General features: G+C 49.0%; 4 protein-coding genes across 4 annotated transcripts; 2 read left to right on the forward strand and 2 right to left on the reverse strand.

The window, feature by feature from the left end:
* Positions 1 to 343: 343 nt before the first annotated feature.
* On the reverse strand, positions 344 to 3,665 carry N7489_007858 (putative PHD finger domain protein; the record flags this gene model as incomplete). The annotated part of the gene is made up of 3 exons (XM_056713608.1): positions 344 to 1,193; positions 1,245 to 3,012; positions 3,092 to 3,665. The coding sequence occupies 3 exons, from the start codon at positions 3,663 to 3,665 to the stop codon at positions 344 to 346; spliced, it is 3,192 nt and encodes a 1,063-aa protein (XP_056567323.1).
* A 409-nt stretch (positions 3,666 to 4,074) lies between these two features.
* On the forward strand, positions 4,075 to 4,694 carry N7489_007859 (uncharacterized protein; the record flags this gene model as incomplete). The annotated part of the gene is made up of 5 exons (XM_056713609.1): positions 4,075 to 4,097; positions 4,163 to 4,341; positions 4,399 to 4,410; positions 4,469 to 4,546; positions 4,603 to 4,694. 5 exons carry the CDS (start codon positions 4,075 to 4,077, stop codon positions 4,692 to 4,694), a joined length of 384 nt encoding a protein of 127 aa, XP_056567324.1.
* Positions 4,695 to 5,036: 342 nt separating this feature from the next.
* On the reverse strand, positions 5,037 to 7,540 carry N7489_007860 (N(6)-L-threonylcarbamoyladenine synthase family protein; the record flags this gene model as incomplete). The annotated part of the gene is made up of 6 exons (XM_056713610.1): positions 5,037 to 6,282; positions 6,375 to 6,415; positions 6,474 to 6,560; positions 6,632 to 6,693; positions 7,121 to 7,125; positions 7,170 to 7,540. 6 exons carry the CDS (start codon positions 7,538 to 7,540, stop codon positions 5,037 to 5,039), a joined length of 1,812 nt encoding a protein of 603 aa, XP_056567325.1.
* Positions 7,541 to 11,092: 3,552 nt separating this feature from the next.
* Positions 11,093 to 13,240, forward strand: N7489_007861 (citrin; the record flags this gene model as incomplete). Its single annotated transcript, XM_056713611.1, has 1 exon — positions 11,093 to 13,240. One exon carries the CDS (start codon positions 11,093 to 11,095, stop codon positions 13,238 to 13,240), a length of 2,148 nt encoding a protein of 715 aa, XP_056567326.1.
* Positions 13,241 to 13,860: the final 620 nt, after the last annotated feature.

The raw sequence follows: 13,860 nt of genomic DNA on the forward strand, positions 1-13,860 counted from the left end.
CGGACGCTAAGCACCGGGAAACTGTACACCCGAGGAATCAGGCAGCGGTGCAAAACTGCGTGGATTTTCAGTGAATTGGACGAATTTGGGGGATTTTGAGAAGAAAAATCAGATTTTTCATTCTTTTCTTTTTTGAAAATGCGAGCTTATGCAGGGGGTTAGCCTCGACAAACAGCTATTACGCCAAGACCAAAGAAATCGCCATATTACAGCTTTATTAGCTATAGAACTAGTACACATACTCATACAAACTATAAAACTATAGAACTAAACTAACTCCTGGAATTGGACTGCGCTAAAATCAAATTCGTGAACCCCATACGCATCATGTCCAGAGGAGTAATCATCGTGAGCCTCGCAAACGTCGAGTCCGACGGGTATTCTGTTGTGAAGCAGCCGGGGTGCTGGTGGTCTGGCCCTTCAGGTCTCCATCGTCGACCAAGTCCTTCAACCCTTCGAGTTCATCCTCATCCAGTTCACTGAGTTCTTCACTCATTCCACGCATGACATCCCGCCCAGTCCACCGTTCCTCATGAATAGTTGTACCGACAGGGTCAAATGGCTGCATGTACCACTGAATGCCACCCATAGCCAACGGTAACTGTTGATCCTGCTCGGTCAAGACAGGCGTCGGATGTCGATAGTAGGTGGGAGCGCTCTTCACGGGATCTTCAGCAGGAGGTAGCTCTTCTGCCCCAGGTGCTTCTGGAAGTTGTTCATCTGCAGGCTGGGCTTCCGTTGGGACCTCTGTCGTAGGAAGTGTTTTTTCAACTCCTTCCATCTCATCAGGGTGACCAGACAGCTCAGTATCACCTTCCGGTTCGACAGAATCGCCACTGCGTGACATCACGCTGTGGTCAAGAATCACATCCAGCTCCTTCAATTCCTTCTCGAATGGTTTGCGATTGAGCTCGCTTTCTTTCCTAATCGCATCCTCTAGGGAAGGCTGGATGACTTTGATTATCCGTTTTGCTAGCTTTCTCTTTTCGCGTTGCTCCAGGCTAAGCTCTGGAGCGCGACCACTAATCTGCGCTTGGAGTTCCGCGGTATCACCGGCGGGCTCCACGCCAATTTCTGAGGTGAAAAGACTGGCCAAGTCGGCAGAGAAGGCAGCAACAGACGGATAGAATCGTTCTTTGAGCCTTTGTCGAATTGACATCAAGCCTGGTGCAAACACACCCTTTCCATCGAGCCTGGAATAAAGTCAGTATGAGTATTGACAAGATAGGACGAGCATATCTTACAGTTGAGCTTTCTCAAGTATTGGCCACAGCAATGGGAACGTAGGGAAGTAAACAAGATCGACGATGTTACGGAGCATCTCTGCATCCTTCAACTTCTCCCTCTCTCGTTTCTTGACTTCGTCGCATAGCATCCTCAACCGATCAAGATCCTTGTAAAGTCGCTCACCAAACTCAATGCGACGCTCCAGACGTTTGTGTCCCGGAACACCCATTGCCACGTAGTCTCTTCGTGTCATTTCCATGGATGAGAAGGTCTCCAACTGCAACTGGAGGCGCTTGAGCAATGCTGCTCCACGTCTCGCCTCTCGCTTCAATGTCCAATACTTGGACGCATCCTCAGCATATTGCTTCCTTTGGCGAACCGTAAATCGCCCAAGAGAAGCGATCACTGAGTTTAAAACAACCTGGGGGATAACTGGCGCACCAGAAGGTAGCTTCCAAATTGTCCTGGGAACACGTTTCCGTTTATTGCCGCCTACTGTTAAGGTAAGGCGAGGAGTGAGGGTGCGATCCTCGTCTCCTGCATCGTCGGGGTGCGCAGGCCCCATCGAGAGAGCTGCAGCTTGGCTGTCTCCCCAGCGTCTACCTTGCATGGCATTGCGGTAATATTCGATGGCGTCGGCAGTTGCGGCATCAGTACCATGTTCCAATCGCCAGTCAGGAGGAACGTGCTTGTCGCAGAAAGCCTTGAGAAGATGGGAGTCCATAAGACCATGGCCAATCTTCATCTTTAAATATAGTTGAGCTCTGCGTGCACATGAGACATGGAAGGCAACAAAGCAGTTTTTGTTGCTGCATTGGATAGATGCACCCATCCGCTGTTTGCAGATGTAGCAATTCAACTTCCATCGGCTGCGTGGAACCTTTTCGACGTCGGTCACCGGCTCCATAAGAGATGGATTACCAATAGAAACTTCAGGGATCCAGAAAGAGCAGAGTAGGTGAGCCCATTTGGAAGAGGTTGTTTGTTTAAATGCGCCCTCGGTGTTTGGGCAGAAAATACAGTTGGTGGACCCTCTTCCCAGCAATTGGCACTTGCGGCAAAGCCACTGACCTTCTGGAATGAAAGGAACACCATAACACTCCTGATGCACTGCAAGATCGCAGCCATCGCAGAAAACAATTGCATTCGCGTTCTCACAATCGCCATCATCACAGATAGCACACTTGCTATCTTGTTCTTCGCCCGGTCCAGCAGTCTCGCCATTAACCGCAGCTGCGGAGCTAGAGCGAAGACGTCCGGTCTGTGGGGGTTTGGGATTCGGCTTGGGAATACGCTTCTCAAGGGCATGCCATTCCCTCTCAATTTTGGTCATGGTGATCTCAAACACAGCGGGCTTAATGGGTTCGAGCTGATCTTCACGGCGCTTAGCATTGTATTCTTCCAACCATTTTTCATCCTGCTCGTCCATGTCATACTCGACACGTCCAATGGCGGTGTTAATATCCCCATCTGTCATGGCAGGTTGAATCACATCGAGGTCATCTTCTTGGGTGCCTTCAGTCATTCGAATGAATCGCCGATCATGGCGAAGGAAGAGATCGCTCTCCTGGTATCCAACATTTGCCATGGTTCGATCGACATAGTTTTGATGACCGACACCCTTCTTCTCATAGAATGTAAAAGGGTCACGCAGTCGGAACGACGGCTTGGGTAGTGTCAGTTTCTCCCGGGGGGTTGGGGCCAGGGGGCGGTATGATCTTTTGCCCTTGCTGGGCGAGAAGGGCGTTGAGGATGGCCTCGGGGCGACGAGGTGGACGGCCAGGCCTACGTTTGATTGGGATTGGGGAAGCCATTTCGCCTGATATGATAACCGGTGATCCTGACAGATCGGAGACTGTCGCACCAGCCAGCGACTCCAGACTCAGGATAGGAGCAGAGGTATCCGGGGCATCAACCTCTTCAGACGTGAAGACAGCAATTTTGCCATCGATGTCCAAGTCGGGATGGAACTCTTCCCACCCGCGTTCTTCGCGTGGCTTGTACCCATCGCCTTGTTGAAGAGCCAGAGCGGCGGCCGTAGAAGAGGTGAACCGACCGCGGGTTTGGTCCTTGTCGCGCCTTGGACGCGACATAGAGGGTGGTGTTGTTGGTACGATGGGAGGTGGCGGTGGAGGGGCTGAGAATGGTTGCTCCATCTCACGCGGTGGACGGCCTGGACGGCCTCGAGCACCTGCGGAGTGGCGTCGGGGAGTAGCTTTCTTGGGAGTCTCTTGGGCGGCGGCGGCGGCGGCTGCAGCTGCAGCGTCGAAGTCGACAAATCTTCCTCCTCCTCCAGGACCACCTGGAACGTACTTTCGCTTCTTTGAAGGAGGGCCGTCAGGGGAATCGAAGGAGACGCTGTTGGGTGATTTGAGGGAGGAACTAGGTTTACTGCGTGATGGACGACCAGAGATTGAATGTCTGACCGACGGTGCCATAATTTAAGAACGAGGTTTCGGGTGTGTGTATGTTGCTCGTTGGGATGGCGATTGTTAATCGGACGGCGTCAGGTCGCGTTCAGAGGCCGACTCAGGCAGGGCCTCGGTAAAAATCAAAGCCGCAGGTCTGAAGTCATGCGACAGCAAACTAGAAATGAATGGGCACAATAGACGCAAAGGACGCCAGAGCCCTCGGAAGCTGCAAGGCGCGATGATGTGTTTGGTTATCTGGTCAAGGCGGAGACACCCAAGCTGTCTGGGCCTGTTGGCCTGAGGCAACAATCTGGACTTTAAGCACCTCCGCAGCTTGACATAGTGACATGACATCCACAGCTGTCCTTTGTGAGCTATTTACGACTTTGTTCCTTCGATCAAGCTTTACTTTTTCATTTTTACATAAATTTACAACATGAGCGGCTCCAGCGACAACAGGTACGTGTTATCCACCCGGAAACACCTCGCGCTTCAGCTTCGCTAACTGTTACTGCCTTCCCAAGGTGGCGGGGTGGAGCCAGTCGCCAGGCGTCGCAGCGCAACTCGAACAACCGTGATAAAACAGGAGGACAGGGAGGCGCAGGCGATAACAATGCTGCTTGGGGCGCATCCAACACTCCGCAGGAACAGCATGTCCCTGTACGAGGCTTCAACACCGCAGAGGTTAAGAACGTTCTGAAGGGTATGTATATGCACCCAATTTGCAAGTACAAGGTCTAACCAAGCTTTTGATATACAGCAGGACAATACGGTACGTCTTGTATCTACCTCCGTATCTACTAAAGCCTAACCTATGCGCCATCGTTCAGAAACCAAGGTGTCGACACCCTACAAATCTCATTTTAAAGACGGCCCTGCCCAACGATCTACTGCCTGGGGCCCCAAGGGTACAGTTTCCTTTCGATCGCAGCATACCTTGGGCAAGCAATAACCATATCTACAGCCCAAAACATGGCGAACGGGAAAGACTTCTTCCTAGAGCTTCGGAAACAGATTGCTTCGCTGCAGCGAAGCGGTCCCCCTGTCGGCGGCTGATCATGACGATTACGACTTCATTATCTCAACATACTTGCATTGCACAGTCGGCCGGTCGCGAGTTTGGTTCGTTTTATGGGTTGCAACGGCGCATCTTCGATACCCTACTGTGGAGGATGCATAGGTGGTGAATGGACTTGGAGGCTGCATGGCATCGGCGTCTCTGATGATTCTGGGTCTTACATGTCCATAATGCACTATGACTCCTTATCTTTTTTTTAAAAAAAATTCATTACGCGCTGTATCAAGGAATTATGGGAATAAAACTACATTATCATACACCGGTTATTATACAGAGATAGTATGTTACTATACAAGCACGTAGCCCTCCAACTGCAATCATCACTCTCGGATCCAGCCTCCTGGGCCAAGGATACCCCCATCACCAGCCTGCGGGTCGAGGGTCCATTTCCGCAGAGGACGACAGCTGAGGTCAGATCGGAAGCCAGCCTCGAACATCTCAATGCCCGCCCATCCAATCATGGCCGCATTGTCGGTACACAAATACGGAGGCGGGGCAACAATGTTTATATTGCCAAAGCCTCGCACTTCCAAAAATGAAGTGAGCACTTTCATGAGGAACTGGTTGGCGGCAACACCACCACTGACAACGAGGGTTTTGATCTCATCCTTGCCAGTATTGTGCGGCCGCAGAGTCTCCAGAGCGATAACAGTGCGCGAAGCAAGGTGCTCAAAACAGACGCGCATGGCTTCCCGGCCTAGATCAACTCGCTCTGCATGCGACATCTTAATATTCGTACCGCTTCTTTGAACAATCTTCCCGACCATGCTGGAAATCGAAGAAAAGCTGAACTGCATCATGCGCGTATTCGCAAATGGAGTCGTAAGAGACCACCCCCAATCGCTCACTCGCTTGGTTATTTCTTGACCTCGAGTATCTGGCGGCGAGTAGTCCGCGAAATCGGCCTTGCCATTAGGGAAGACGAATTGCTCCAGATTCTTGCCGTACATTGTGCTTTTAGCTTCCTGGAGCAAAGAATCAGGTAAGATATCTCGTGCGGATTTATCGAGTGCCTCTCCAATAGCTATATCTTCGCTTGTAGCGAGGATCTTGTGGTCTGTAATGCCTTTAGATTGAACTAGAGTCGTATGGCCGCCAGAGACAAGAATAGACAGGAAAGGGAACTCGGGCGCTATTGCGGGTGGGCCGGCCTTGGATGCATTTTCCAGACACGTTACAAGTCCCGGTGTCAAAAGATGTGCCTGCATGTGGTGCACTCCGACCATGGGGATTTGCCATGCAACCGACAGCGCTTTTCCGGTGTCGAGGCCAACGGACAGGTTGGACCGCATTCCGGGGCCTCTTGTGGCGGATATGAAATCGGGGAGGCGGCGACGTGTTCCATCTGCCAGTTTGAGTCCATCGCTTGTTTTTGACTCTGGTAGGTAATTAAGGGCTTTCTGTACAAGGGTTGCGAGGTTGTCTTGGTGAGATTCAAGGGCGATGATAGGATGAATTCCCCGATGCGCGCGCGTGTCGGCCGTTACATTTTCAAGAAAATGGATTTTGGCTGCGCTTCCGGATTCTTTCCTTGTTTTCTCGACGATGGCTACTGACGTGTCGTCGCTGTTGTTGGAAACAAATTAGTTGGATGGCTTTTTTTTTCCGCGCGTACATCTCCGCTTACCATGACGTTTCAATTGCCAACGTGAGCAAACCACGGCGGGAGCTCAAACATCTCCTCGTATTTAGTGCCGATCTGCGAAAAGTCGCAACAGAAGCAACAGAGAATAACATTGGCAAGATGCTTGACATACGACCGGCAACGGGGCGAAAAAGATCGGACGCGCACGGGCCGGAGAAGCCCTCAACTGGAGCCCTAAAACAGGTACCAAAACAGCAATCTATACTGATCTGAGTACATACTCGAGTGATGTCGGAAAGACTACTATCTACGGATCTTGAGTCTACGTACTATTGAGATTGATGATGTCGGCATCGGGTCGAGGACATTGTTGTATTTGCAGTAACGAACGACTAGGTTAAAACATTTATGCTCAAAAATCAAAATCATCAATCCAGGTCCGATCATAACGTCATAAATATATTGTTCCTCCAAAACTCTGATACATCGTTTTTCCTCCAAGAACAGGATGTGCGGTGTGCATCCAAGGACGAGTCAGCCCAGATGAATATGACACCGTTAAGCTCTGCGCCAGCGAAAAGAGCGAGAGGCAGCATAATCATCCAGAGAACTATCTTGAGACAAGCTGGATGAGCACTTAATGCGCCATTCTGTCATTTATAGGAGTCCATCTTGCAATTTGAGGATGTCAATTGTCGGGCGCGCGAGTTGCTGTGTGGATTGAGGTGACAATAGACCCAGGGTGCAGGGCGTAGTACCATTGCAAGAGCAAGATGCATACCCCGAGTCATTCAGAAACACCTGGTCGCTCCTTATTACCCCAGCTGTGGACGGTCATTAGTGATACAGATCTCGAACTTGACCTCACTGTCGGACCGTCCACCGCCGCTCTTCTCGTGACATCTTCATGTGCTTGCCGTAATACTCGTCTGGATTCTCAATAGGCGTCACGCAGTGGACAGTTGGCGTCCCTTTGAATTGTATACGCTTGTCAACAGATCCAGCGCGTGAGGATGACTGCTTCTTGAGGATGCTCTTCGATGAGCAAGAGTTTGTGTATGCGTAGCTTGGAACTTGTAGTGAGGAGAATCTCGGACTCGACGCGGAGATTGGCGAGACCGGCGTGCGAGGTAGAGCACTTGGTGACTTGAGCGACAGTGATGGCCGAGGGACATTCTGCGCAGCAGAGATGCTCAAGGACAGCTTTGGCTTGACGACACGGGCAGTGGTAGTGTACATTGTGACAGACGAAGAATCCACGATAATTGAAGAAGTTCACGACAACCAGTTGATGTTATTTGGGAATTTCAAGGAAATTTTGATCGACAAAGATATCCGAGTAGGCAAGGAGAGAAACAAATTATTGACGAAGATGTAGATAAGGAGTTGAAGAACTTGGGCCAGCCAAGTCGGAAAAGACAAAAATAGAAAAGGCGAAAATAGAAAAATAGGAAAATCTTAAACAATATGTAGAACGTAGTCTCCTGGGGGACACAGGGCGGCTATATACACTTGAGAGGGGAAGACCTGCCACCTTCTTCTGTCTAAGCGCCCACCCTATGCACGACGATGCACAAATTCACCACCATCACACTTCAGTTTCTAACTTGGGAAAGCTTCCGTCCCATCCAGCCAATTATAATTATTGATTGGAATCCCCGTCTAGTGTGATGTGACGGATGGTAGGATTCCACGATAGGGTGTCCAATACTCCGTATACCCTGCAGCCAACTGCACTTGGAACCCCCACACTGGTCTTCCTATCCATTTGATTCGAAACTCTCAACCGACTATCACTTAATAGGTGAGGAAGATCACACTTACATCAAGTGGATTCCTGCATTACTGAGTGATATCCCCGCATCATCACAGTGATTAGCAGTCACAGCGACAGCTGATTGGTTTGAGGATTCGCAGGATCGTTGCGGCGTCCTATAATTAGATATCACATGGGGATGATGCCGCACCTATTTTTACTCTTGAAGATTGAGCGATGAAGAATCTATACTTGGACACAGAATGTATCGATGCACACTACGGAGTAAATGCAGTTGTAACATGTTGATCACATTTTGTTGTGGGCTTTTTTTGGAAGGCCAAATGACATCCAGTCCTTACAAGATAATGCCCCATCTATGTTACATTCTTCTGGCGTGATCGCCTTAGTGGTTTTATTTCCTTACTTTTCAAGCAGAGCATGTATGTTGTACGATGCAATGCCTGAACATGTGTTCTATTTATGGAGCCTCCAAAATTGACAACATATAGTGGACACACATACTTACATACATCTACTTGGTTAGGACAGCGCTAGGGGATAAGGCGTTTGATCTTGTAAGACGAGCCACTATATCTACCCAAGTATCCGAACCTATGACTGGATCTGGCACTGGACGGTAAGGACCATATCAAAAACAGACATTCGAAGACATGGACGAACATGTGCAGAAGACACACAACTCTTGGAATAAAACTGCCTCGAGTTCCTATGAGGTTAACGGAATTCGCAACATTCTATAGGAAACCTCGGGAGCCTTGAGGCTTAGGTTAGGAGGTCGAGGCTTCCATAGCTTGTTGGGAGGATCTCTTGTAGTTCACTCTTCGAGATTATGGCGGACATACTATTCTTGTTCTCTCTCAGTAACCTCGAATAAAAAGAGAAAGCTATACCTCTTTTAGAATCTCTTTCTTGTATGTCCATCAACAAGGCGTAGCAGCCTCCAACAGGCTTTTGGAAATGAGGAAAAAGTTGTGCTCATGCATGAATCGAAACAAGATCAATGGCACTTGGGGTTCTGTTCTTGATGCTTGAAAGGAAAGCGAACATGCTGAAATGTATGAGAAAAAACAAAGTTAGCGGCCGAAATGACCACCATATACTATGTAGGGTATCCATAGATGACAGGATCTTAGCGACTTATTTCCCTTCAGCAGATGTGGCCCTGGATTCTTCAACATGTGTTTAGTATGATCAGCTGGGACCTGGCGGGATATTGTCCTCAAGTTCAGGATAATAGTCCAACGACAAGCAAGATGTACCTTAACTCATTGTGGACTCAAATGGTTTCCAATCTGGGAATCGTTAAGGATTAAAGCTAAGGATAGTCGATTTGGTAGGTGGTAGATAATCTTCTTTTCTTTTCTTACATTTTCATGATGAGTTCTCATCGATATATTGGAGCAACATGTATATGGCTTCTTCGATCACTTTTGAATCCTTCTGTTTCTCTTGTCTTTTGGACATCTAGCTATTGCTCTATATGAGTATGATATTGATTTGGCCTTATAGCCCTTGTTAGTCCTAAGTGTAATGGCACTTGCTAGGATAGATATATATCCCAACTCTTCACAGAGTACCTTGCATGTAATTTGTGGCAGACATATACTATAGCCCGCATTGAAATTGGTAGCTAGTTCATCCATATTACGGATGGTCTTGCAACATACCTACCTAATTAGGTAGCTCGGAGACATCGTGTGGAGTTCCCCATATTAATTGCCAAAGGCACCATTGGCAGGCTTGGCTCCCGGTGAATCATTTCTTGGGCTTTTCAGGGCTTAAGCTCAAGAGAAAAGTACTTTCGGAGCTGGCAATGGCGGTGGGTGTTATAGCTACACCGCTACACCCACTACATACATATAATGTATGACCCTCGCCCCAATTTATATACGAAGTATGGAGTAGTACGGAGTACATAGCTGTCAGGTTTCGCATATCTCTCAACTCTACTCTGTAGTGCAATTGAGTTTTAAGGCTCTGGAGAACCGCGCACTTTGGAAGAATAAGAAGATATAGATGTAGAATCAAGATGAGCTACTATTATAGCAACTCTAGTCGGGTAAATGCACATCTGATATAGAGTACAGAGTATGTGCGGAGAAAAAGGGGGATAACGGTACGGAGTGCTCCGTACATAAAATCCGGAGTTGAGCCGAGTCTGGAAGGCTTGGGAGAGGGGAAGAGATGGGAATCGACCAATTGAAGGGAAATTCTCCAACTTCTTGTTCCCACTGAACTCCGCACCGAACTCGGAGACCTTGGGTGTTTTCGCCCTTTTTCGTCTTTTCGTCTTCTCGTTAAGGCTCACCGGTCCCGAAAGGGCCATGTGACAGGTTCACAACTCCGGTTTTTCCCTCAGTTTCGATCGTTTTTTCTTTCAAAGTCGCCTGCTGACTGTGTTTCTTTTGTTTTGCCACTAGGACCTGGATTATGTGGCTGGTTCAGCTATATATATACCGTGGCTCATGGTGGCAAAAACAATGCCCATCCCAAGGAATAACTAGATAAGAAGTTGTTCTGGAACAATAAGAAGTAGTACCGCATTGAGGCTAATTTGGGGAGTTGATATTCTGTCGATTATCCAGGGCGCAATGCGGAGATCGGGGGACAAGTGAGACTCTTGATTCGGTCCGATCTGCCCGGGTAAATAACGCCATAATGAAAAAGACAAGGGGTAAGTACAAAAAAAAAAAAAATAATAATAATAAAACCAAAAATTTAAAAAATTCAACGTGGCCACGGGTGGACGCGTGAAATTTATATTAGAGAATGAGAATATCAAATCTATCTGAAAAATACCACATAGACATAAATTATCTATTTCCAGTATTATTATGAAGAGAAGGGAAACTCTGGAAAGTGGGCTCCTTCGATTATCGTAACTTTTCTCCAGCGCTATTGACTCAATTCTCCCCTTCTCCACATCCCTCGATCCCTTCCTTCCCCCAGTTTTCCCTTTTGTGTGGGTTTTCCTTTTTGTTTAGTACTCAAAATCAACTTGGACATACACAATGGCAACCGTTAAGGAAGCTGTGAAGGAATCACTCCTGGGCAGCACAGAGGCGCCTCATCTGTCCCAGCAGTCGCGCTTGAACTTTGTTCGTCATGCGCAAAAGGACGAGAATGGCGAGCTCTTCATGGACCGGGAGAACTTCATTAATGCCGTGGCACCTAAGCATGAAGACTATGTGAGTGTCATCCCGGACTGCAAAAGTACTGAAATCTTCGCAATTACTGATCCGGTTTTCTCCCAACAGCACAAGATCAAGCGTGAACAATATGGTATCCTTTTCAACGTCGCAGACCGACGGAGAGCTGGCAAGCTGAACGTTACCGACTGGGCCTCCTTCGAAAACCTCCTCGCGAAGCCCGATGCCGAGTATGAGATCGCCTTTCGTCTCTTCGACTTCGATGGAACCGGCAGTGTCAAGTTCGAGACCGTGCAGGGATTGTACAACATGAACAAGAGTGCTGACACCATTCCCTTTGATTGGGACTCAGAATGGGCGTCGCTGTACGGAGGTCGCTCCAAGTCTCGCCATGATATGACCTACCCCCAATTCGCCCAGATGCTGCGCGGTCTGCAGGGTGAGCGTATCCGTCAAGCTTTCCACATTTTCGACAAGGATGGTGATGGATTCATCCAGCCCGAGGACTTCCAACGCATTATCCTCGAGACCTCAAAACATAAACTGTCCGACCATGTCCTGGAGAACCTCCCCACCCTGTGCAATATCTCGACCAGCAACCGCATCTCCTACGCCAATGTCCGTGCTTTCCTGAATGTCATGCGCGAGATGGATATAATTGATTTGGTTGTCCGCGAAGCAACAAAGAAGAGCAACGATGGCAAGATCACCCGTACCGACTTCCTGAACGAGGCCTCTCGTGTGACCCGTTTCTCCCAGTTCACACCTATGGAGGCCGATATTCTGTTCCATTTCGCTGGACTGGATGCGCCCTCAGGACGTCTCTCACAGAAGGACTTCGCCAAGGTCATCGATGCTTCATGGCGTATCCCGGTGATGGCTGTGGGCCAGGCCGTGTCTGCTGGACATGAAGTTGCCGAGAAGACCAAGGGTATGCTGCACAACGTTCTTGAGTCTGTACACCACTTTGCTTTGGGTAGTATTGCCGGTGCTTTTGGTGCTTTCATGGTCTACCCCATTGACCTGGTCAAGACCCGCCTACAGAACCAGCGTTCGTCTCGCCCCGGCGAAAGACTGTACAACAACTCCATCGATTGCGCTAGGAAGGTTATCCGCAACGAAGGTTTCACTGGCTTGTACTCTGGTGTCATTCCTCAGTTGATTGGTGTGGCGCCTGAAAAGGCTATCAAACTGACTGTGAACGATCTCGTTCGTGGCTTCTTCACAGACAAGGAAACGAACAGGATCAAGTACAGCCAAGAGATTCTGGCTGGTGGAACTGCCGGTGCTTGTCAAGTCGTCTTCACAAATCCGCTTGAGATTGTGAAGATCCGTCTGCAGGTCCAGGGTGAAATTGCAAAGAACGTCGAGGGTGCCCCCCGCCGCTCAGCCCTCTGGATTGTCAAGAACCTGGGTTTGGTGGGCTTGTACAAGGGAGCCAGTGCCTGTCTCCTTCGCGATGTACCCTTCTCGGCCATCTACTTCCCCACCTACGCGCACTTGAAGTCCGACTTCTTCGGCGAAACCGCTACGAACAGGCTCGGCGTTGTCCAGCTCCTCACCGCCGGTGCCATCGCCGGTATGCCCGCCGCCTACCTAACCACCCCGTGCGACGTCATCAAAACCCGTCTGCAGGTCGAAGCCCGCAAGGGTGACACCAAGTACCACGGTCTGCGCCACTGCGCTTCCACCGTCTGGAAAGAAGAGGGCCTCGCTGCCTTCTTCAAGGGTGGACCCGCCCGTATCATGCGTTCTTCGCCTCAATTCGGTTTCACCCTAGCCGCCTACGAGGTCTTGCAGAAACTCCTCCCCATGCCCGGTGAGGGTGAGGCCATTAGCCCCGCTGGTCACATCGAGCCTAGTGTCGGGGGACACGGTGCTACGGCGCCTCTGCCTTACCTCCGGTCAAGGAACGCCCTCAAGCTCATCCTTGACCTTGACCAGAACATTGGCCGGGTGCAGGTCCCACGGCCGGAGAACTGGCCCAAGATCCTGCAGGGCTCGAAATAGAGAGGCTTGCTGTTAGATAGTGAGCTGTTTGTCATTTCTTGTCTTTGTTACTTCATTTCTTTTACTAGCGATATGTTTCTCATTTCTCACTTGTTCAAGGCCTATCTTTCCCTCGATTTAGCATGAGATCTTTCTCTCATTTCTTTCAGATTGTTTTCATGTTCGCCCTCTTCGTGGTTTAGTTGGGCTTGACTTGGGACGTCCTTCCTCCCTTTGCATCATGATGTCTTCTCTTTCTTCGTTGAAGACCGCCTGTGTTTGCATTGTACCAACAGTAGATAGATCTGGAAAGAAGGTGTGTGGGTTGTATTAGAGGGCCCTGATTGTGGTGTTTCTATCAATCTAGATCTGGTTTGGGTAGATATTCTCCTGTTTTATCATGCGAGTGTAGTGTTGTACATGTAGATATGTGTAGCGTTGACCCAAGTCGTACATAGAGAGCAGATAGATCTTATCCAGATTAAGTACTTAATCTATTTGGGTGCATCTGATCTTGTTATCTGCAATGAACCATATTGTAAGATCTGGGTCTTGAGTTGTTTATCCCACGTTCAAGAAAATATGTACATGAATCATAATTTGCAAGCTCACAAACGGGTATCGGAATTCACTTTAAGGAG

This window comes from Penicillium chrysogenum, assembly GCF_028827035.1.
Source record: "Penicillium chrysogenum strain IBT 35668 chromosome Unknown utg000004l_segment0_segment0, whole genome shotgun sequence".
Classification (NCBI taxonomy): domain Eukaryota; kingdom Fungi; phylum Ascomycota; class Eurotiomycetes; order Eurotiales; family Aspergillaceae; genus Penicillium; species Penicillium chrysogenum.